The sequence below is a fragment of the Patiria miniata genome, unplaced genomic scaffold, assembly GCF_015706575.1.
Source record: "Patiria miniata isolate m_02_andy unplaced genomic scaffold, ASM1570657v1 HiC_scaffold_7, whole genome shotgun sequence".
Taxonomy (NCBI): domain Eukaryota; kingdom Metazoa; phylum Echinodermata; class Asteroidea; order Valvatida; family Asterinidae; genus Patiria; species Patiria miniata.
In genome coordinates this window covers 41,836,103-41,859,736 of record NW_024037074.1, presented here as the reverse complement: position 1 = coordinate 41,859,736, position 23,634 = coordinate 41,836,103, and the positions used below count along the sequence as shown (strand labels likewise).

The 23,634-nt window shown below is 41.1% G+C and overlaps 1 protein-coding gene across 1 annotated transcript; it reads right to left on the bottom strand.

Annotated features, from left to right (window-relative positions):
- Positions 1-142: 142 nt before the first annotated feature.
- On the bottom strand, positions 143-22,739 carry LOC119745860 (cholesterol 24-hydroxylase-like). Its single transcript, XM_038222494.1, has 13 exons — positions 22,494-22,739; positions 18,810-18,887; positions 17,061-17,142; positions 12,115-12,275; positions 11,546-11,684; positions 9,258-9,371; positions 8,503-8,746; positions 7,673-7,745; positions 7,042-7,126; positions 5,659-5,769; positions 4,300-4,385; positions 3,495-3,561; positions 143-2,103 (listed from the first exon to the last, which is right to left on the bottom strand). Exons 1-13 carry the CDS (start codon positions 22,631-22,633, stop codon positions 1,942-1,944), a joined length of 1,542 nt encoding a protein of 513 aa, XP_038078422.1. The 5' UTR covers positions 22,634-22,739; the 3' UTR covers positions 143-1,941.
- Positions 22,740-23,634: the final 895 nt, after the last annotated feature.

Here is a 23,634-nt window from a genome sequence, read left to right as displayed (position 1 = left end):
TGCTCTGTCTTTTCTTAAATGGAGTCAGGGAACCAGACTACAGGAAAATGATTGTTTTTCTTGGTTTTTATAGCATTTTCGAACCCAAAACCTAAAACAAGTCAGTGTAACTATATTTGCTATATATTTCCAACTCCCCAATTCCATCCATTTCTGAAAATTACAGCAAAAGCAAATTAATGATGTACATTCCCTTTAACCCATTCATAATGTCAAACATTTTAACAAAAAATAAATTGTATGCACATGTAAAAGACATCCATTTCTAATAATTAATACGTTTATACATTTTGATGATTTGGTCTGTCCCGGATTAAAATAACCAAAATTTAAATATAATCTGTTAACTCATAAAGACTTGCTGCTAAGAATATGGCCTAATACACAATTTATAAAAATACAAAGATTTCAGATAACGGAATGCAACATGGATGCATTTGTTTCAGTAACTTTACATCTAGTATGTCAACATATGACACATTGAATAAAGAAAATGGTTATTGCCAATCCATCACAGAGTTTCAAAATTTCCAATTTCTATTTCATACAGGGTGTGCAGACTAATCCACACCTAAATTGGAATGCTCAGACACAGGTGGTATGCACGCACTCTTATTGGACCGCGTTCTGGGAATTTTCTTATTGCTAAGCAACTTACATGTAGGACTCAGTTATGGGGACTTTCTGCTGTCCCCACAGCATCTTGGTCCCCATAGTACTACGGGACAAAACGTATACATCCCCACAGTTGCAGAACAAGTATGCGTGGATTCGCAAATACACACACGCCTGGCTTTGTAGAACCTTACTATATGCACACAAGCATGTTTTTAGTCTGAAATGACTTCTAATTTTGTTCCCTGGGTTAGTCTATTCCAGATGGGTGTGGTTTGGTTTAAACATGACTATAGCAGTATGCTGCCAGTTGCTATGGAAACAGAACAGCCATCCCCCTGACGTCAGTAAGGGGTCCTGGTGATTTCAAGAGGCCATGCACCCCTATTTCTTAGCCAAAACTCAAACCTTGGCATGCTGTATAGGGGTAATTCCATGACAACTTGCGTTACTTTTGGCCCCTCCAAACGTCTTCCGTCAACTCTGTGCTGTTAGTCTATAAAGTTAAATTATGGTGGATTTTTCTCACTGAAGATCCCTTGAAATTAATTGAAAAAACTACAACAAAAGGCCAACATAAAAAGTTCTTTTCACTCGGCAATAAGTTTTTATGGGTAACTCACGTAACACAAAAAGGATATGGAAAATTTTAAATGCCTTGCATTTGAAAGTTTTCCTCTGTGTGCTGACGGAAAAATCTTGTAAGTGCCTTTTACATCATTAGGGTGTAAGTCATATTCTGCCATTACAATTATTATAAATAATCAATCACAAAGCTTCCAGAGAGACATATTTTGGTAAGTCAGTTATGGTTACTCACGTTGCAGTTTGTCTGCCATTCTTTGGTACAAGTTGCCACGTACAATATCTGAGATCTAATTTTGTTCCCTCGTATGATCAGAGCTTCATGACACATGACATCAAAATCACTGTGTATTCATTGTTGCCTCAAATTTAGTGGCAACACAGCAAGCAATGAGTAACATGCGCTTATGTTGCCCCAGCAGCGTGGCCACTCCTTGGGATTTTTCCCAAGATCTTGGGAATTTAGGCCAGGGCTTGGGAACATTTCGCTGAGCCTTGGCATTTTTTTGCATATTGAGAACAGACAAAAATGTTAATTGAAGCACTTTGTGAGCCATATTCACATACAAATAGGGTCTGTGCTGCTATTTCTATGAGTAAAGATATCTTGGGAAATCTTGGGAATTTTTCTGTGGTCATCTTGGATTTTCAAATTTGATAAGTGGCCACCCTGCACCCCAGTTAGAATGAAATTTCCTGAGGAATCAATTCTGCTGGTTGAAGTTTCTCGGACCGCCCGATTTATGAAGTCACATGGTTGAGAGGAACGACAGGCTTGATGTACACCAAGCAGCCGTCCTTGGGTTTGCAGGTTACCATCTTAACGAAGTGCAAAGACTGACCGGGTACCAGCTCAAAGTGGAAATACTTCATCAGTTTGGCCATGATGACGCGAGCCTCAATCTGTCACAGGTGGAGTGGGAAGAGTTATTGACAATGTTTGAAAATGAAATATGCCATATACTTCACCGTCTTTATTGGTGGGCACGTGTGGTCTAGCGGTGGAGCACAGGATTCATGATCGTGAGGTTGTGGGTTCGAGCCCTGCCATGGCCATGTGTGTTGTGCCCTTGAGTAGGGTGCTTTACCGCAATTACTCCTCTCAACCCAGGTGTTAAATGGGTACCGGCATTATTCAATGCTAGGAAGGTAATTATAGACTCGCTGTGGAGGTGGTGTGGCGATCCCCCCAACAGCAGCATATATGAGTCTGGCCCAATCGCTAACGAAAGAGAGATGGGCACTCCGTTCCTGTGAACACAGGTTCGTCCCCTTTACTGTACTTAAGTTCAGCGTCTTTACGCCAATGCAAAAACGAAGCGAGTTTGACATTTTGAAACATTAGCTACTAAATTCGAAGTTGAAATGTGTTCAACTGTTGCGAATTTGCAGCAAGAAAACTTGCCATGGCATCTCAACTTCATGGTCGTGTTCAATTTCGCGTTCAGTATGAACCGGACTTAGCTCTGCTAGTGAAGTCTATGTGTTACTTTTGGTTACAATATTTATTGGCCAGAGTTGCAAACAAGTCGATAACAGATTAACCCATAAATCAAATAAGTCAATCACAAGTAAGTTCACAACAATATCCTAAGGTAAGTTATTGCGGTAGCATGATGTGGCAAAATCTCTTTTGTATGTGTGGTTCTGAAAAGAACTGAAGGGTACTCAAGGTTTCGAACAGTATGCTCTGCCCGTCAACAGGAGACTGAGGGATTGAGCACCCTCAGTTTGCATCCTTCTTACGCTTGACCGCTTGCATCCCACGGCCTGCATGAGGACCCTGGGTTTGCATCCCTCTCACGCTTCATTGCTTCCAGGCCCCACTTCCCCCTTTGAATCCCTCATTCTCGTGACAAGGGGCAGAGCATACTGTCCAAAACATTGAGTACCCTCCAGTTCTTTCAGAACCACACATACTCACAAAAGAGATTTTGCCACGTGGTGCTACCGCAACAACTTACCTTATTATTACCCTTCACCATGCAAACCTTCAAATCTTATCGGGGGGGGGGGGGGGGGGTTCAATGCAAAATGAATGACTTGTGAGGACTGGACTATATTAAAGTAGATCATTTATAGCTATCCAAAAAGTATCTGACAAAAAAATATTGTTGAAAAGCTTACTTATGGATGATACTCAGACCAGCACCACTGCTCCCCCCCCCCCCCCCCGCCCTTTTTACGTCTAGAATATAACGGACGGACCCTGAGCTAACCTATTTCATTTCAATCTTCTAAATTCAAAGATGGCCCTTCTCAGTCACTGAAGAGTCATTATGTCAAGCACTCACCATTGCAAACTGCTGCCCGATGCATTTTCTTGGACCCAGAGAAAAGGGGATGTGCACATATTTGAAACTAATGAAGAAAAGAACGGGAAAATGTCAATTGAAACATGAATTTTTTGAAGTTCGGAGTCCTAAATTCACGATCCTAGCAGAATTGACAAAGAGTTCTCAACCTTTATATTTTATATACTTGCGGTCATTGTAGATGGTAATTTAAGCAGATTGCAACAACCTATTATGGCTAACAGAACATTTGTACATAAAGTAACATCTCTTGTGAGAAAACAATTCCTATAAATGCCAATGAATAAAGTGAGTCTTCGCATAAATCTCCGAAGGTCGAAGGCGAGGGCCATCATCAGCAACCAGTTTTCCCATCACGTTTATAAAGTTTCTGCTTCATTACACAATCATTCCCAATTCATATCTACCTTATCCGATCAAAAACCATAAAACGTCAAAATGTTGGCAAACTGCTCAGCGGTTTTGTTTTACTATTTAACTCAACGTTCAGGCCACTTCTATGGTGAAGATTGTGCATGGTTGCTCATCATCTCATTATACGGAGATCATATCTGTGGTTAAAAAGCACTCAGCTGTGGCCAGCGTGCAAGGTGCGTACTGTGCATGTCTCACAACCGGTGTTAAAATGGCAGTTTAAAACCAACCACATGACGGGTTAATGACCAATTGGAATAGTCCCAAGAAGCCTCCCACAAGCATCATAGTGCCCTAAATGCCTTTCCCAATATACCGATGAATAAAAACAAATCCTTTTGAAGCCAATATTCTCAGCCTAAGTTGTTACCTTTCGTCATTCAAAAATCGACTTGGTATGAATTCCTCCGGCTTTTCAAAATACTCCTCCTGCCTGGCCATGTTGATCATGCTCACCTAGAGTAATAATGTCAACAGAAAGCTAACGCTTCAACAAAAGATATCATTAGAGTTGCCATGCAGCTAGCACCATGCTTTTCTAGTGTATTGGAATGGACACATTTCTCAGTTCATGTTAAGTTTGTATTTTGATCACATGTATATATTACAACACTGTTACACAAATTGGGGACAATATCACTTGTAAGGCAAACGTGTAATATTCAAGCCAGAATACCAAGCGGAGCTATCAGCCATTCACACGCTAATCCCGACTAGCCCTGAATTATGTAATTACTCAGTCTTTGGGCTTACTACCTACAGCAATGGGTGCCTCTCCCCTTCTATTCCTTGGGGAAATACACTCAATCAAAAAAGAAAGTCCCCCCTTAATACATTTTTGTCTAACTCAAAAACTACTGGGCACATCTTGCTCAAATTACAACTGATCAGTACAGAAATTCCTTAGCAATCCAGCCATACTCTTTGTTTGGCCCAAACAGTGATAATGTGTACAAAATTATGCAATTTATGACAAATGGTACCAAAAAGAATTTGCACTTTTGTATATGTGCAAGGCGAGTGTGAACCACAACTTGCACGTATACAAAAGTGCAACTGTTTTCGGTATCATTTGTCATAACTTGCATAAATTCGTACACATTATCACTGTTTTAGGCCAAGTAAAGAGTATGGCTGGATTGCTAAGGAATTTCCGTACTGATTAGTCGTTATTTGAGCGAGAGGTGCTCAGTAGTTTTTGAGTTAGACAAAAAAGTATTGGAAGAGGGGGCTTTCTTTTTTGGTTGAGTGCAATAGCCACTTGTCACTCTTCTGTTGACTTTTTTAACAAAAATGTTTGGTAAGGTTTGTACACAAAAATCGGGAGCAAAGGACGAAGTTTGGTATAGCCGAATGTTCGGTATAGCGGTGTTCGGTGTAGCGACGTTCCACTGTACATGAATCACAACAGCACATCAAATAAGCAGCACCAGATTAATACGGTGTAGATGCTACATGACATACATGAACAGGCACATCTCATACAGCTGCTCACTGACCAGCGTTAGTCACAAGGGACAATCAATGAGATGAGTAACCAGTCTAAGTGAAGTGATAGTCAGTGAGTGGACCAGTCACTAGAGACTAGAGACTGGCCAGTCACTAGAGACTAGAGACTGGCCAGTCACTAGAGACTAGAGACTGGCCAGTCACTAGAGACTAGAGACTGGCCAGTCACTAGAGACTAGAGACTGGCCCTCTCTGAGACCAGCAAAAAAGGGAAACCTACCGCAACAGGGGAGCCTGCAGGTACTTTGATACCATTATAGACGACATCTTTGGTCAGCTGTCTGGGAACGCTGGACACTGGAGGATGGACACGCAAACCTTCCTTCAAAACCTGGAATGAAACAAGTACAAGTGCACCACTCAAACAAACACATTCGAAACAGTACTCAGCGTTAGAAAAAAATTGTATTTACCTTAACCTCTTAAGCATTTTTATCAAAAGGTTTTGCAAACACTCCTCCATTAGCAAATTCTTAGGACATTAACTATCAAGCAGTAGTAAATCAGATGTAAAGTGATAGTTTCTAGGCTCTACTCTCCTCAGTCTTACAAAATCTTCCAAAACATCTTGGTTTGCTTCTTGAAGGCTCTGGGATGTAAGGGTCGGGGGAATTTACTGGTGAACAGTGACGTCACTGCGCACTGATTGATCACCATCAGTTACATTAACTTTCACGGCGTTAACTCTTTGTTAGCTGCATGCTTCCTAGCCTTTCGCCCAGGCCTTCGTGGCTTAGAGCGGTGGAGTTGCGAATGCGGGCAAGTTAAGCCACGATGGCGTTGGTGAAAGGCTACATGCTTCCCTGCAATGCATATTAATGTCTGTTTTTCTGCACCTAAGAGTATCTCGGAAAGTCGGCTTAGCACAGCGGTTCTTTCCTTGCCTTCCACCGCTGTGACCCGGGTTCGATTCCCACCCAGGTCCACATGTGGATTGGGTTTTCAGTCCCTACCTGATTCCGTGGGTTTCCCCAGAATATTCTTCTGGGGTTTTCCTCCCTCCTCTAAAACTGTAATGTCTTCTCATTGTCTTCTCTCTACAGTTTTCTTCAGGCTTGCGAGCTATAGTGCCAAGGGCGTTTTTCAGGAATTTGTAGTTTCATTACCAGAAATAAATTAACTAAAAAATGTATCTCCTCAATCCTGAATTTAACTTTTGTAACTCGTTAATTATCCCGCAGCTCAAGTTGCTTTTAGTCTAGTAAAGGTCGAATTTCACACATCTGAGTGCATATCTGTACTGTAACAGGACCAGTAACCAATTCATGCCAGGATTATTTCGACAGTGACCGGACCCAGGCGCGGGATTGTTTTTTTCATGAACCTCGATGCCAGTCGGGTTCAGGCCGTCATATGTGGGTAGCACACCCTGATATTTCCGGCCTCGCTCGCTGCGAGCGGGTCGCAGACAGATATTTCCGGCCTTGCTCTTTGTGTTTTTATCCTCATCTGTTCTGAGTACTGCAAAACCTTTGCGTGTACACACTGCAGCAGATATTATTGTAAAGGGTTGTGGTGGGAAGAGGACGAATATTATGGCTACCAAAAATATATTTCAGTAACTTTCACTTGATTATCCTGTTATATATTCAAATTATCTTACCGCCTGAGTGTATTTCAGATTGGACAAGTCCTCAAAGCTAACGTATCCGTTGTCACCAATCACAGCGTCTGCTTCTGTCTTCATTCTGAGTGTATTACAATACAAAAATATAGCTCTTGAAGACAGCTGGAATATTTTTCTTCACATATGCAAATTTTGATTATTGTTTGTCTTTTTGAAGTTCACACGCCTACTTACTATCAACAGAAAAGCCACCAGCATTGAGAATACTTTTTTCCCCAGGAAACTTTATAATTCCTCCAAAATCAACCTTTGCACATGAAATTAATTGCACATTTTTAAGTCTCATACAAGTAGTGATGTGTAGTTGTCCTACCAAAACCCCTTGCTAGGGTCGGGGAGGGTTGGAGATTGTCATCATTTCGAGATGGTTAACAATTTTTTAAATATTCTATTTGATAAAAATGCCATTCCAATATTCTGTGGATGATTGGATATTTGGTAGTTTCAGCAAAGCCCTTAAGTTAGACAAAGGAGGGTTAAAAAAGATACAGTGTTTCGGAAGGAGGGAAATTTCACAACAATGTACTCTTTTGGGGGAATATTTTGCAGTAACTTCACCGTGGTTCGAAGTAGTGCCTCAAAGTATTTTGAAAGCCCCACAACTCACTTGTATACAACTTCTGGAAGTTGCACAATCTCCAACAAAGTAGACGCCATGAGACACGCTGTGGTCTCTTGTCCTGGAAATAAAACACAAACAAACATCCCCAAATCATTTCAATCCCAATTACAAATTATGTCAAAATAATGTTTTACTTTAAAATTTGGGCTTATTGCTGTGGAGTGCTTTGGTCCAGTGGTTACAGTGTCTGACTTGGTACTTGAAAGTGTGCGATTGGTACGTGGGTTCGTACCCCGATAGGAAACATGTGCTTGTGTTCTTGGGCAAGATACTTTATGACAATTGCCTCTCTCCACCCTGGAGTATAAATGGGTACCTGTGAGGGTAGAGACCAGATTGCACTGATCTCGAGCTGCTACAGATAATTGGTCTCTTAATAATAATAATAACAATCATGGCCTTTATAAAGCACCGGTGTCCGCCGCAAGTGGCGCTCATGGTGCTTCACTGTATAACAACCAATGTAACAAAGAAATCATATCTGAGATCTGAAAAGTATCTGAGAGTCACATTCAAGATAAATTAAGATAAACTGCACAATACAAAAAGCGATATTAAAATTAATCAAATGCTTCCACGCATAGGTAGATTTTCAACCTTTTTTTTTAAGTAGAAACTGAATTTGAAAGTTTCACAGTTTCAGGTACAGTAATCCTGAGCTTTAGGCCTGAACTCTGAAAAATTCTGTCTCCCCAGCGATGTTTCGCCACGTTTTCCTTTTTTTTTTATTATTACTATTATTATATTTATGTGCTGATCCTTTTATCTGCTAAACAGGTACTTGTGTACAGATTCCACTCGTTCCTAATCCATACCTGCCCCCAGGAACGTGACAAAATGATCCACCATCTTCTCCAGCTCCACCTCCGTGATGACGCCGTTCTTGTCGCTCAGCGTCGACGTCTGCAGTATGTGAGCCAGTATGTTGTTGTCCAGCGTCTGGCCGGAGTTCAAGGACTCCATGGTGGTCATGATGCAATCTCGCGCCATCTTGCGAATGCGGTTGACGGCCTGTCTCCCCTTCTCACGATATTCCCTAGCCGACTTGGATGGGTTGCACTGCAATTTAAAAAAAAAATGCCGCATCCATCTACGAATCACAACAAATGTTGTTGTTTTTTCAAATACTGCCCTCAATTTACCATATTTGGTTAGTTCAGATTTTGTTTGCAATCGATTACTCACCTATGAACATGATGAATGGGTACAAGGCAGCTAGACCGGTTCCCTGACCTTACAATTCCTCAGCATCTATTTATTGCTCTAAAGTGGGGTCAGGGAACCAGACTTCAGGAACATGATTGTTTTTCTTGGTTTTCCCAGCATCTACGAACACAAACTTCAAACAAGTCAGTGAAATAATATTTACTCTAAAATACTAACCCCGAAAATCTATCATTTTCTGAAAATAACAGCAAAAGCAAATGTTGTATATTCCCTTTAACTAATTCAACTTGATTTTTAACTAATTTAACTTGATTTTATTACTTTAATCTGATCAATTCGGTACTTCCTAAAGATAGGGGACCCAGGCCAAGGATATGATTTATAGAACAGGTGTTGCATTTACCCATAGCAGAGGCTTGAGGAAGTTTTCAAATGCTGACTCTGCTGCACACCTGATATCTGCAATGAGCTGGGGGTTCTCTTCATCAAGTCTGTTCACATGAAGACCAAATGCAACCTGCACAAAAACAGAAAGTAAATGCTGTCTTCTGTGCTTTCCTCATTTGTATCAATATCCCTTGACATGGTACTTGAATATAAGGGGAAAACAATTTCAACCATCTGCAGCTGATTTCATGAGACAGTGCATAGCTTACGCCATGCGTAGGACTTCCGCGACAAATTTTATAATTTTAAGCATAACAATTTTTTATTTTAAGCACAATAAGCTTACGCTCAATTTCACGAAACTTGGCGTAGCTGCCCCACCATTTTAAAGAGGTTGTGGAATGCTCGAAGACATTTCCGTCATTTTTCGGGCATATGTAGCCTAAGGTGTGATGAAATAAAAACGACTATTGTTTCTGTCATGAAATGAATACAAAAGGTACTTTTGAGAGCTGTTTTTCAGGTCCTGCTTCGACCCAAATGTGCAATTTGTGTAAAAGTCGTCGTTGGGGGCAGCAAACAAAACATAGTAAATCGTGACGTAATAAACAGGACTCCCTATGCAGCATAGTGAACGAGTCCTGTTTATTACGTCACAATTTTTCTGATTTTACGGAGAACCCGACGACTGTTGATTTCAATTATGCGCTCGCCGACCAACAAATTACTCGATGAATTTCAGTTTATAAACATATAAACGCACATTACAAAAGAATGGGAGTTTGTCATTATGATATATACGGGTCTACTCTACTCTACAATAAAAAAATATAAAAAACAGAACGACTTTCAGCATTCCACAACCTCTTTAAATAATCTAAACATGTTGGACGAGGTAGCAAGACTTTCAACAGATATTTGTGTATGAGTTTGTAAAATAATCTATTTTCAGTCGCTACACCACAACGTACGCCACCTATTAACAATTATTGCACAAGTTACACCATAATCTGTTGCGCAAGTCGTGGACTTGCGCACTTCATACTTTCGTAAAGTGTGTCATGTGTCATAACTAAAATGTTGCGCAGTGTGAAATGTTGCGCAACTTACGCAATAAATTGTGGCGTAAGTGGAAAGTGGAGCTACACAAATGCGTAAAGTTTCGTGAAATCGTCTGTAGGTTGTTACGTGGGTGGTTGAAACAAATTATTCATTTGCAGGATTCATCAGTGAGTTTCATGCGCATATGAAGCTTATGTGAGGCTAAATATGAGGTTCATGTGTGACTTACTATGAGGTTCATGTGAGGCTCGACATGAGGTTCATGTGAGGCTAAATACGAGGTTCATGTGAGGCTCCATGAGATTCACGTGAGGCTAAGTACAAGGTCCATGTGAGGCTAAATATGAGGTTCAAGTTAGGCTCAATACGAGGTTCATGTTTGGCTAAATATGAGGTTGATGTGAGGCTAAATATGAGGTTCATGTGAGGCCCAATATGAAGTTCATGTTAAAGGCTCAATATGAGGTTCATGTGAGGCTAAATATGAGGTTCATGTGAGACTCAATGAGGTTCATGTGAGGCTCAATACAAGGGTCATGCTAGGCTCAATATGAGGTTCATGTAAGGTTCGTGTGGGGTGCCAATAAGAGGTTCATTTGGAAATTCAGCCGGAATTTCTGAAACTACGAGGTTAAATACGAGGTTCATGCGAGGCTCAATGAGATTCATGTGAGGCTCAGTACGAGGTTCATATGAGGCTAAATATGAGGTTCAAGTTAGGCTCAATATGAGGTTGATGTGAGGCTAAATCTGAGGTTCATGTGAGGCTCAATATGAGGTTCATGTTAAAGGCTCAATATTAGGTTCATGTGAGACTCAATGAGGCTCATGTGAGGCTCAATGAGGTTCATGTGAGGCTCAATCCAAGGGTCATGCTAGGCTCAATATAAGGTTCATGCAATGTTCGTGTGGGGTGCCAATAAAAGGTTCATTTGGAAATTCAGCTGGACTTTCTGAAACTTTCTTTACACACTTTCTTTAATCTCTTCTTCAACTTCCAGGCCAAAGGCAAAAAAAGCATGAATATAAACTACAGTTGCCTTTATTGATCTCCTTTTGCAGTCATTTTTTCATCTTTCTCCCCTTTACTTCCTCCTCAAACAGTTTTGAGTACTCACCAATTCTTCTTCTTTTTTTGAAGGTTTTTGGAGAATTTTGAAATGGTAACAATTTCTTAAAATATCTTTAAAAAAGACTGACAACACTAAAAAAGTTGTTGCATGTACCAGTAGGCTGGCCTACCTTGGTGATGCAATCTAGGGAGACACTGTTGAACATGTCCAGCATGTTGACTTCAGTCTTCCCATCAGCTTTCTTAGACAAGCTCTCTAGGAGCAAGTCACAGCTGGTATTGAACTGGACAATACACGTTTTCAAAAAGCTGGCCAAAAAATAACATACAAACTCAGTGTAAAACACAGACCTTAAGCTTTTGGTACAACAGGAATGAAAAAAGGAACAAAATTCAAAAGTGCAAACCAGGCAGTGTTATAGAACATTTCCCATGAGTATGAGTATGAGTACCATTAGTTTACCATGAGTACGAGTATGATTATGAGTACCAGTACAGGTATTTTTTCTTGTTTATAGTACAAGTACATTTGGATGACTATAGTATGAGAACGAAACAATGTACTCGAGTACGAGAACAAGTATGAGTACAAGTACGAGTGGGAGAATGAGCAATCATGTCGCACTTCATTGTTTCTTTTTCCTCTTTCCAAATCTTGACCTGACTCTTGGACAGAGCAAGATTTTTAGTGCAGGCTTGCCCTTGGCCAGCTGGGAACAATTCAATCCGCAAGACTTACTTGCGATGGAAGGCTGGACTAAACAGAGCACCCATGGGTTTCCATGTCTCATGGTCGATTTCCGTCACAAGGCTTTTGCCGAAGAAGCGTTGTCCAAACACCTGTGTCAGAGCCCGATAGCCTCTTTGCCACTTGGGGAAGTTCTCCAAAACCAAGATATCCTGGAAAGAAAGCCATTCAACTTCTGACTGCATGTACCCGTTTCCATATGACAAAAAGTTAAAAACATCAACTGGCTCGCTGTTCAAAGCTGACAAGACAGGACATCAGACCTTTATCATGCTGCCACCATTTCAGTCATGTTCCCTGTATCCAATTACAGTAGTGAATGATAAGGGGTTTTGGGTCCAAAAAGGAACCAGACTATTTTCCCATTCAGCTTCGCTTTGGTTAAGTTGATTTCAATGGGAAAAATTCAAGATGGCCATAACATGATCATGGTCTATATCTAATATTAGGAGGCCCTATTTGCGTCATGTAATTGGGTCATTCCACGAAGTTGGATACACAATCAATGCATCAGTGACAGTGGTCCAGTGAAAACAAAGTGCTGTTATTTCTTTTTTGACAAATTAATCACATTTTTTATCGATCCCGATTTATTGAGGATGAATGTGCGAACAAGAAAAAAATATTTTTTGGGACCTCCAATTGGTCGAAACCCAAACTACGTCACCAAAATATCATGGTATCCATGTTTATTTTAAGAATATTTTGTGACTTGAAACATACTCGGTCTTCAATTTACGATTCTGTGTTCCCAAGAGTATATTTTAAATAATGTTTTGCAAATAAAGTTGAACCAATAGACCGTTTACGATTCCCTGATTGTTATTTATTCCATGCGTCTTGCATTTCTGAAGTATCGATCACGGAAGTCTCAGCGCACATCGTAACATTTCGTGTCAGCAATGTTACGAGGTGAGACCGAAATTTACCGACATATTGTAAAATGTCAGAGTCATTTAGAAGACCCAAATAACGATTTCCACGAGAAACAGTAGCATTCCATTCGTATCCAACCAGAAATCATGAAAAAAACTACACGAATCACGATTTTTTAAAAACAACCGTGGTTACTCACTGGTAGTTGACTTCGCATCCACTAAAAAACGTGACGATGTGATAATTAAATGCGATCGCGCGTGCGCCCTCTATAGATTTTCTGGATGAACGTCTTGCGATCAAAGTACCCGGATGCAACCCTTGCTTTGTTGCAAGAAGAAACCCGCGTGCTTTCGGCAACTTTTCCATCGTGGGTGCCAATAGTTTTGGCGTCATTTTGTTACGGTGTGATGTCAGTTACGAAGTATACCACATTCGGGGAGGACACAAGGGTTAGATTACAGATTTACCAACACGGTGCCTGGTAATCCCGAAGAACTACTCCCTGTGTATGCTGAAACATGAATAACATCTCAAACAATTGTTGCAGTATAGGGCAAGTTCGCGCAAGGACTATAGTTAACCACTGGTCGACTAACGCTTGCCCGAACTCTGTCTAGTCGACGATGGTTGACTACTCTAGTCGACTATTTGGAACCTAGGGCAAGTTCGCGCAAGGACTATAGTTAACCATTGGTCGACTAACGCTTGCCCGAACTCTGTCTAGTCGACGATGGTTAACTACGCTAGTCGACTATTTGGAACCAACCTACTGAGGTTGGTTGCTTCGCTGGCAACCATAGCCGCACGCGTTCATATACAGCAGGGAGCCAGGATCCAGACGTTTTGCAATGACATTTTGACCAGCGTTCGACTAGAGACGTTCGCACTTTGCTATTAGTGCGCAGGCGTACGGTACGTCACAAATCAACCACTAGTCGACTAATGGTCCTTGCCCGAACTTGGCCCAGCCTACCGAGGTTGGTTGCTTCGCTGGTAACCAATAGCCGCGCGCATTCATAACGCTAGCAGAGAGCCAGGATCCAGAAGTTTTGCGATGACATTTTGACCAGCGTTTGACTAGAGACGTTCGCACGTTGCTATCAGTGCGCAGGCGTAAGGTACGTCACAAATCAACCACTAGTCGACTAATGGTCCTTGCCCGAACTTGGCCTTAGCTACGGAATGGATACGAAACAAAATGGTAACCACGTGATGATGTGATATTCCATTTCCGTGATTTGGCATAAAACATGCTCATGCACGGTCAAACGGCCTCCAAATTACTAGATATGCCACCTGAAGTACAAGTAGACATCGATGATTAAGATGGTTGTACTTAAGTTTACTTACGATCCGGAAGAAAAGTGAAATTTTCCGTTCATTTCGGAGAGCTCCCCTCGCGATCTTGAACACGTTAAATTTCCGATCATGTTTAATGTTTGAACGACGCGATTTCTTCTACATGCCCAGCGTACATTCGATGGTCCCCGTATCCCGAGTGCGATTCCGTTACCGAGCGCGTGGGATGCATCGATTATGATAGTGAGTAGACTGGATCACGTTTGTAAACACATGTGCATTTCAAACGATAATAGGGAGTCGGGAACTAGCGCAGCTTTTATGGCGGGTACCAGTTCAAGCTGGTTCCCGATTTCCTTTTACAGTTCGAAATGCACATGTATGTGTTTACAAACGTGACTCATTATCATAATCGATGCATCGCGTGCGCTCGGTAACGGAATCGCACACGGGATACGGGGACCATCGAATGTACGCTGGGCATGTAGAAGAAATCGCGTCATTCAAACATTAAACACGATCGGAAATTTAACGTGTTCAAGATTGCGAGGGGAGCTCTCCGAAATGAACGGAAAATTTCACTTTTCTTCCGGATCGTAAGTAAACTTAAGTACAACCATCTTAATCATCGATGTCTACTTGTACTTCAGGTGGCATATCTAGTAATTTGGAGGCCGTTTTGAAGGTGAAATCTGATGTTTTTTGTTGGAAAATGTTGGTTTGGGACAGTGACAGGATGATGTTGTCCAGGTCGCGGTATTAGCTTGGACCCCACTATCGCCAGACCATGTCCAAAATGTTAAAAAAGGCGATAAGTTGGGTCCAAGTTACTCGGACTAGAAGAGGCTAAGCTTTCACAAATGACGCTAAATATGTGTCCCGAAACCCTAACTGAAATTGCACATCGTATGGAAATATCACGACGTGGTTTCCATGTGACGGTGTGGTACGATTATGTGTTTTGGCCTGTGCTTTTGCCTGCGTTGGATGGTCAACGTCTGATCTATTAAAAATGGGGTCCTTTTCATTTATCTGTTTGAAGGGGGTTCGAAAGTTGGTGATTCTTACTGAAGTTAGTCTAAAATAAGAGGGGAAGTGTCAACATTGATTGGTCACAGGCCAGGATACCGCCAGACCATTCCATTCTCATAATGGGGGTGGAGCATCATGTGATTTTCTTTTTCTGGTTTGAATTAAGATATTTCAACATTTTTTTTCAAACAAAAGAAACAAAACACATAAGAATGAATAGTACAAAACTATAAAAAAAAATCTTCCCCTAAGAAATAAATTCATAATTTGCATTGATTTAGGCTTCAGCATGTTCAGTAAATTCATCCATTTGGGAATGGTTAATCCATAGAACAATGCATCCAACAACACTGTTATGTAATGGGTACTAGAGGGTGGGAATGGAGTGGGAATGGAGTGGGGAAGGGGAGGGTACTTAATATAAAGTTTTACTCATTTTTTATCAAGTTTAAAGTTTGTTACCTTATAATCCATATATCGGTTTCACGTGTAAAAGGACACCAATATTTTGGTGTCATTGTTACATGTGAAACCACAAAATTATTTTGCATGGATACTGTCTTGTGTAAAAGAAATGGTAACATGTCAAAATAAGTTGAATGTGGGTTTGCTTCCTTGTGTTTTACACATGTTTGATGTAGACAAACATTTTGGAACAGACAATACAAGAAAAAATGTGTATGGAGGGCCAAATTTATATAATTTGCCCATTTCATGTGAGTGAACAACAGCTGATTTCAATAATCTCATAACGATTAGCCAAAAAATGTATGATTTTAATTAATGTACTTATCAAGCCCTTTTAAATACATTCTATACTTGGAGCATATCAATTCTATAAAATAACAATGGGAAAGGTGATTCCTCATGTTTGGTGTCCATGTTACATGTGAAACTTGCTTTGCATCTGTTAATAAACAACACTGTTAAAAATAAAACGTTTGACAAGATGTCTCAAAATGGTTTATTATTTTAGACACTACATATATGTCAGCACCTAAAAAAGTTATTTTAGTGCTCTTCACATTATTTTGAAAAACTCACCCTCATGTCACACATTCTGTACCCAACTTTGTGGAATTACCCAATTGCAAAAAAAGACACACTATTTTGTTGACAGAACAACAGTTTTGTGAATAACCAAATTAAAAGGGGGGGGGGGAGAGAGTACGTCCCCCCCCCCCCCTTCCTCCCCTGTGGCGCCCCTGTCTAGCTCATAACCAGGGTCTATTTTCAACTATGTTGTGTATGCAGTGGGGATAACATTCACAAGTCTTGTGAATGACGACAGTGATGTACATGCACGTGGGTACATGTCTCAAAGATGCATACCATGTACGTGCTCTTAAAAAAAATTGATTGTATTTTTAATTTGTGTGTTTTATTCCAACGAAAAACCCACTAATTCTGCAACCCTCTGAAAAAGGACTTTCATTTAATGCACAAATAACCTGCCCTGCAAGAGCCGAATTAATATTTTCTGGCAGCAATTAATTCCAATTTTGTGCAAATAAAATTCAACAACTAAATATCTGTTTTTTTCGTTCGAAGTCTCATTCAAAAATGAATAACTTTTTTTTTATTGCAGTTGAAAAAAAAAAAATCTATTTTTCGAGGTGAACCTAGAAAATAGCACAGGGATTACCTCTTTAATACTTCACATGAACAGTACTCAAACTGTAAGACGTCATGATCTCATACAATGGTTGAACAATCTTTAAACTTACCCTTGCAGCTTCTGGGGTGTACACCTGAACGCTGACATTGTGCAAGATATGGAATACAAAGACATTGCCATACTTTTTGGACCTGCATTTGTGAAAAGGGAAGGCAGTGAAACTTGTTTTGTATTCACTTAAAGATGTTTGCAATAAAGTTTGTCGTAAAACAATCTACATGTGCACACCCTTGGAACATCTTCTTTGTTGTGTTGTGGGCTACAACCTACATGTAGCCCACCAGCTATACTGAGACAGGCATGCAACAGCGAATTTAGAAAAAACGAGGAAACTCCAAACCACACAAGAGTGACAAGACTTTGTACAGTGTTTTTCAATTTGTAATACATGTAGCATACGTGAAAAGTACAAAATTAGGAAATCAGCGGATCTGAGGAAAAGTGGCATGCCTGTATAGATGAGTTCATTCAGGATTTCAGAGGGAATAGTATAGGCCCGTACTAGACGCCGTGCTACTGCCGTGCTGAACTCAATAAATTTTGACTTTGTCAATTTCGCACGGCGCTAGCACGGCATTTAGACCCATTTGGCTCGGCAAAATGAGTTCTGCCAATCTCTATCCTTTGGCAATTGGGTTGTCGCGCTATCGTCCATCCAAAATGGCAGTGGCATGGCATTGTTCTAAACGCTGTGCCATTGCCAAGCGAAACTCAATTCAATTTGAATTTGGGGCAACCATTTTAGGAATGCGCATGCTCACAATGCCCACTCTTGTATCTGCATCATGGGGGTGAAATTGGCCGAATATTTGATCGAGTTGAAAGTTCACTGAACTACTTGAACCTGACCAGTTACTCAAGATGCATTAACCCTAACCCACCTCACTCCTCCAAAATCCTCCTGGCGGTTTTGGAGGATTCTAGAGGATTGAGGATGAATGGTGATTGAATCAAATGAGGATTCTGGAGGATTGAGGATGAATGGTGATTGAAGCACATGAGGATTTTGGAGGATTGAGGATGAATGGTGAATGAAGCACAAGAGGATTTTGGAGGATTGAGGATGAATGCATTTTGAGGCAGGACTGTCTGATGATTTTGAAGGATTTGGCGTTGGTTATCCTTCATTTAAACACGAGTGCAAAGTTTTGGGATGAGGAGGATTTTGGAGGATTGAGGATGAATGCATTTTGAGGCAGGACTGTCTGACAATTTTGAAAAATTTAGGCGGAGTTGAAAAATTTTGGAGGATTTTGGAGGATTGAGGATGGTTGTAAGCAACAAGGACCTAGGGGGTTAGGGTTAAGGTGGGACTATAAAGTTTGGTGTTAAGAGCAACTGCTGTGCTGTAGACAAACTGTTGCTGTACTCATTTTAATTAAGTTCAACGCCACAGTGGCACGGCGTCTAGACAGGCCTTAGCCAAAATCTCCCAACTGAACTGGTCTGTGCTCATGGTGCTCAAAACGTCTTTTCTGAACTTTATGCAATTTATGCAATTTATGCATACTAAGAGAGTTGTTGCGTATCCATTTCAAGTCTAAGCTACATTTTTCAGTACTTTTATTGTTTAGTTTGGTTTACCAAATACAAGTTTCAATTTATATAAAAACAAATAAAACCCTACCTACCAACTATTCCTTTTTGGACATAGTACCAGAAATGCAACAACATTGTTTAATTGGCCTAACCAAGGATTTATCGTCATAAATCCGAGGACAAATGTTCTAGGTTTGCTAGGTTTGCAAGGAATCAAGAACTAAAAATCCGCAATTTAAAATCCAAGGACTTCACTTACCACTCAAACAAGAGGTCATCTATCAACTTCTTGTCAGCAATCGCTTGTGCCATTTCTGCCAAGTTGCCCCAATAAAAGCTAGCAAAGAAAAGTAGACAGCTAATAATAACCCAGGAAAAAAAATTACACTTTTTTGGGCAGTTGTAACCATTTTAACCCCAGCCAATCTTTCTGACTGGTTGAAAATTTAAAGAAAAGTCACAAAGTCTGAAGACAGGTTTTAAAAGAGGGTTTTGCTCATATTACTCATCTAATGTCTAACCCTCCTAGATGCAAACATTCTGTGCCAAGTAGTTCTTTCAGTCAAAATCAATCAAGTTGATTGTTTTCACCAGTTCAGAATTCCCAGCCTACATGTATATAAAGCAGGATTGACTGTTAGGGACTGTTCAAGTAACTTGATACAGCTATGCTTAGACTCCAGGTGAGTGATAAAACAGCTGTAAAACAATCTTATCGATCTTATCGAGACAACATGCACTATCATATTTCATATTAATAAGAATTACAAATTGGAAAGGAAATTAGTATCTTCGAAAATATTCACATACTTCTGACTCACCAAACGATGTAGCATTCAATATATTTGCAGTGTTATTTGTTTGTTATAGGGAATGGCAAATATAAAAGACTGAAAGACCAAATGTATCTTTATGTTTATGATCGGTAGATAGCAAGTTTGGGGCTATAGGCAATGATTTATCAGTCTACAGAGTTTCTATGAAGAAAAACTTGCAGAGGGTAAGAGGGTAATTTGTTTCTGTTAAAACGAAACTACACTGGAATTGGCGTAAAGCATGACTGGTTTCAATTAACCTTGCCATTTGTAAATGTTGAGTACAGAATGCCTGCAACATCAATGAAACTTTCAAATGACAAGAAAAACCTTCAGGGGAAAGGTTTGAACATTTGCCCCACTGAAAGATTGAATGAAAAAATCCTGGCAAGCATATATTCAACTTTGCCACCATCGTCATGGCCGAGGTTATTGCTTTCGGGTCAAAGCTTCCATCATGGCGGAAGTATCATAGACATGTCATGATTTTAGATACCTTCCTGCACTGCCTGAAGATTTAGAAAATACCTCCTCTTGATATTTTACAGTGTTTGTACTAGACTTTCGAAGCACCCTACTTAGCTGCTGGAACACATTTTTGCCCGGGAGTAGGGGGTGCTGAAGCAATTTCCAGCACCCCAATCCAAATAGTTGGGGGTGCTGCAGCACCCACAGCACCCCCCGTTCCCGTGGGCTTGATTAGCCCCAAAGATGGGGCTCTTATACCCAATGAACTGGTACATGTACCAGACTGCCCCTGTAACTAAGCCTTATTGCCATCTATTGAAAAACGTGGAAAAATTTGCATTTACAACATATTCCTTCAGTCTAATTTTAGTTGTCAGACCTTGAGTCTAGGGTGCTGAATGGCAACACAAAGCAACTGATGAGTAGTATTCATCGGCTGACATACTGCCCCACCTACAAATGGACAGTCTATTAAATATTATCTAAGCCCAATTTATGGAGCCTGGGCCCTGAATACATAATGGTCAGCCCATAAATCGAGTCAGATTACTAGAATGCAAATTTTATTCTGGCGCCCACAGCCATCTGTGGGGGAAAATGACAGATGTTTTGGGTTTTGGGTGGTTTTTTTTTCTTGGCAATTAAATATTGCGTTGGTTAAGTGGGCGAACAGTAGGATTGAAATTTAAAAAAATATAAAACAGGACAAATGTAGGAATTTGGAGGACAACATCAGGATAAAAGTAGGACTTTTGCGAGCTTTCGAAGTTTTTGTTGATATTCATCAATGTCCACAGCATCATAAGCCTCGTCTAGTCACATCACTTGTGGTCCCAGTAGTACAGTTGCAGTATTACTGCTCCAAATCTTGTAATATCCATCCAATAATGACATGGGGAGATGACGATTGGGGGGGGGGGGGGGGGGAGGAGGGGTTGGCACACACCCTCCCATCAAAAAAATCCCCCCCCCTGCCACTCATCCCCCTCCCAACTTCTAGAATATTGGGGGCGGGGGGGGGGGGGGGACTGGGGGGGGGGCACAATATTTCTAGCAAGGTGTTTCCTGGTAATATATACGCCATCTTGCCGACAGGGCAATTTTACACACGTTGCTGTGTACTCATCGTCAATGGAAATCTTTGCCACTTCCAAGTCATCATGTGGTCATTCCAAAATGCACCCGCGTCTCGCAATGCGTGATCAACATGGTGCATATCCTACTAGGCAAGTCTACCGTCAAACTGCTTTGGAAGTACACCCTCTCCCCCCCCCCCCCCCCCCGGAAATTTGTCAGTCCTATAATAAAGGTTATAACCTAGTAGGCCCTAGTAGAAAAAAAATGTTGCAACCTGACACCACTTTTTTCTTTGAAGGTCTAGTCATTGCAAGAATTAAGACATGAATCTGTGCCTTCAAGCCCATAGCACTAAACACCATCACTATCAGTGCTATGTCGCCACCGGCCAGAACCAGTCTGCATGATTTTTTTTTACTCGCACCTAAGTTTTGATGTACAGCACCATATTTGTTTGCACCGCACCGACAGTGAGGTCACAGTCACCCTTCCAGTTTAGCTCAGAGAGCTGCTATAGGAAGTAAATTACTGAAGACTGAAGACTGAGAAACATTTCAAATTTTGTTGTTAGGAAATAGGCTAGCCCAGGTTGGACGAAGTCTTCATTGCATTACGACTGACGTCCAGGATGACAATTCTAAGACCACCCAAAATTTTGACCAGAATTTTGTTATGTTGTACCTCGTTATAGAAGCTTATTTCACGCCTACATACTCTATGTGTCCTTATCTATTGGCCGGGGGTTCAGGAATTCCATATGTGATGCTGACCGACGTTAATCAGGAAAATAAACTCTAAAGCAACGTTAAACTTGTACGTGTTTGTAGACTCTTTTCATCAGTTTCTCATCACCGTACCGCGTCGTACGAAAGCGCACACGCTAGCGCCCTCCTTGGTTGGTTTTGGTGGGAACGTGCAGTGACGTCACTCCAGCCAACCGAAGTCATGAAAACACTCCACCAATGACCAAAGCCGAAACATGTTTCTGGTCACGGTCGCTAAAACATGCCCAGTCATTGGATAGGCGACCGCGCTTACAAGTTAGTGCGCATGCGTTTGAGGGTGGTTACTTAGTCTGGTTCCATTTAGATCTGAGCGTCGGGAATAATTGTAAGGTCTGGGAACCAGACTAGTGGTTACTAAGCAAATCGCGCGTGCGCACTGCGCGTACACGCTGCACGCCACGGACGTACGTCATGCATGTACGACTAGACTCGGCAGTGGGAAACTGATGAAAATAGTCTACAACAACGTACAAGTTTAATGTTGCTTTAGAGTTTATTTTCCTGATTAAGGTCGAATAAGGTAAAAATATTGAAAATATTGGTCATAAAATTTTTCGCCCGGTATTGAGCACTTCATATCCTGGACTCCCTCCGTAATGTAGGGAGGAAAGGGAGTCAGGTCCTGGGCTAGGAAAGAGGCCTAGGCTACTTGGAAAATTTTCTCGACTCTCCATAGACTTTGTACACAACCAGTGAAGTGGTGTCAGACTGCAGCATAACAGATTTTTAACAGAAATTGGGCAACACCCCCCCCCCCCTCCCCCCTCCACCATAACAAAGTTACTTTATTTGGCCTACCTCGATCGCTTTGGTCCTGGAATGTGGCTGTATTTGACATGCAAATAGTGCAAAAACAACGTGTATGAGAGAAACAGACTGCCGAGCAATAGCAGGACAAAACCTGCCACCGAAACTAACAAACCAGTCAGGCAAACCATGCTTAAGCTGTACTAAAAATGGGATCATAAGGAAACTGACGATAACTTTCTCAGCTCACGGGATCGGCACCGCTCATGCTGCTTGTCATGTGCCGCCAGTGTAGTGAGCGCCCTCTATAGTCAACTACTAGTCCAGAATGGGGCCGTGCCTCCAAAAATAATGTTGCTGATGATTGCGCGCCCTGATCTGTTCATGAAAATTCAGTAATATTTTTAGTTTTAATTCACCAGTCGGTTTATTGCATATTCCACACAAAAAGCGTAATGTTTTGGTAACCATTTTTTTCCAATGAACATTCTATGTTTGAATTATAAGACGGCTCAAAGATACAAATAGTTAGTGTGACATTGATGATCATGGTAATCTTCGAGGCTAAAGTTTAGGCCCATCTTTATGTTGGACCATCATGGGGACGAAGACCATTTTTGTCCGTGTATGTTGTTTTCATACGGTCATCATCCGCGTTTTCTGTCTCTCTAACCACACCCCCCCACCCCCCCCCCCCACCCCGCCTTTTCTCTTGCCCGAAGTATACTTGCTTGCTGAACTTCCTGTATACTAGGTCCAAACCAAATGTGGTTGGGCCTGTAATCGAGTCGAGACTGTCCGAGAAAAAAAATTGGGCCCATCCCTATATAGCATGGCCCGCTAAGAATGTTTTATTGGAATCGTTTTTTTCCCGAAGGGCGGCAAAGTCCCTTCCTTTCCTGCACTACTACCACGGAGACATGCTAGTTCAAATTGGATTTCAGTCCTCGATCATGCCCGATTCCGTCCCTCGGTTTTCTCTTAAATAGGCTTCCAGGAATTTTCGGCCCCCCGCCTCTAAAACTGAATGTCTAGGATTAAAAATCCTCGAATTGAAATGATAATTTTGAAAAGAAGGCCGTCCATATTCACCAACCACTGGTTAGCCAAAATCTACGGTCGTGACACATATCAAAAGAAAGGTTAATCAGAAGTTGGTCCCATGCCCAGAAAGTATGAAGAAATAGGCTCA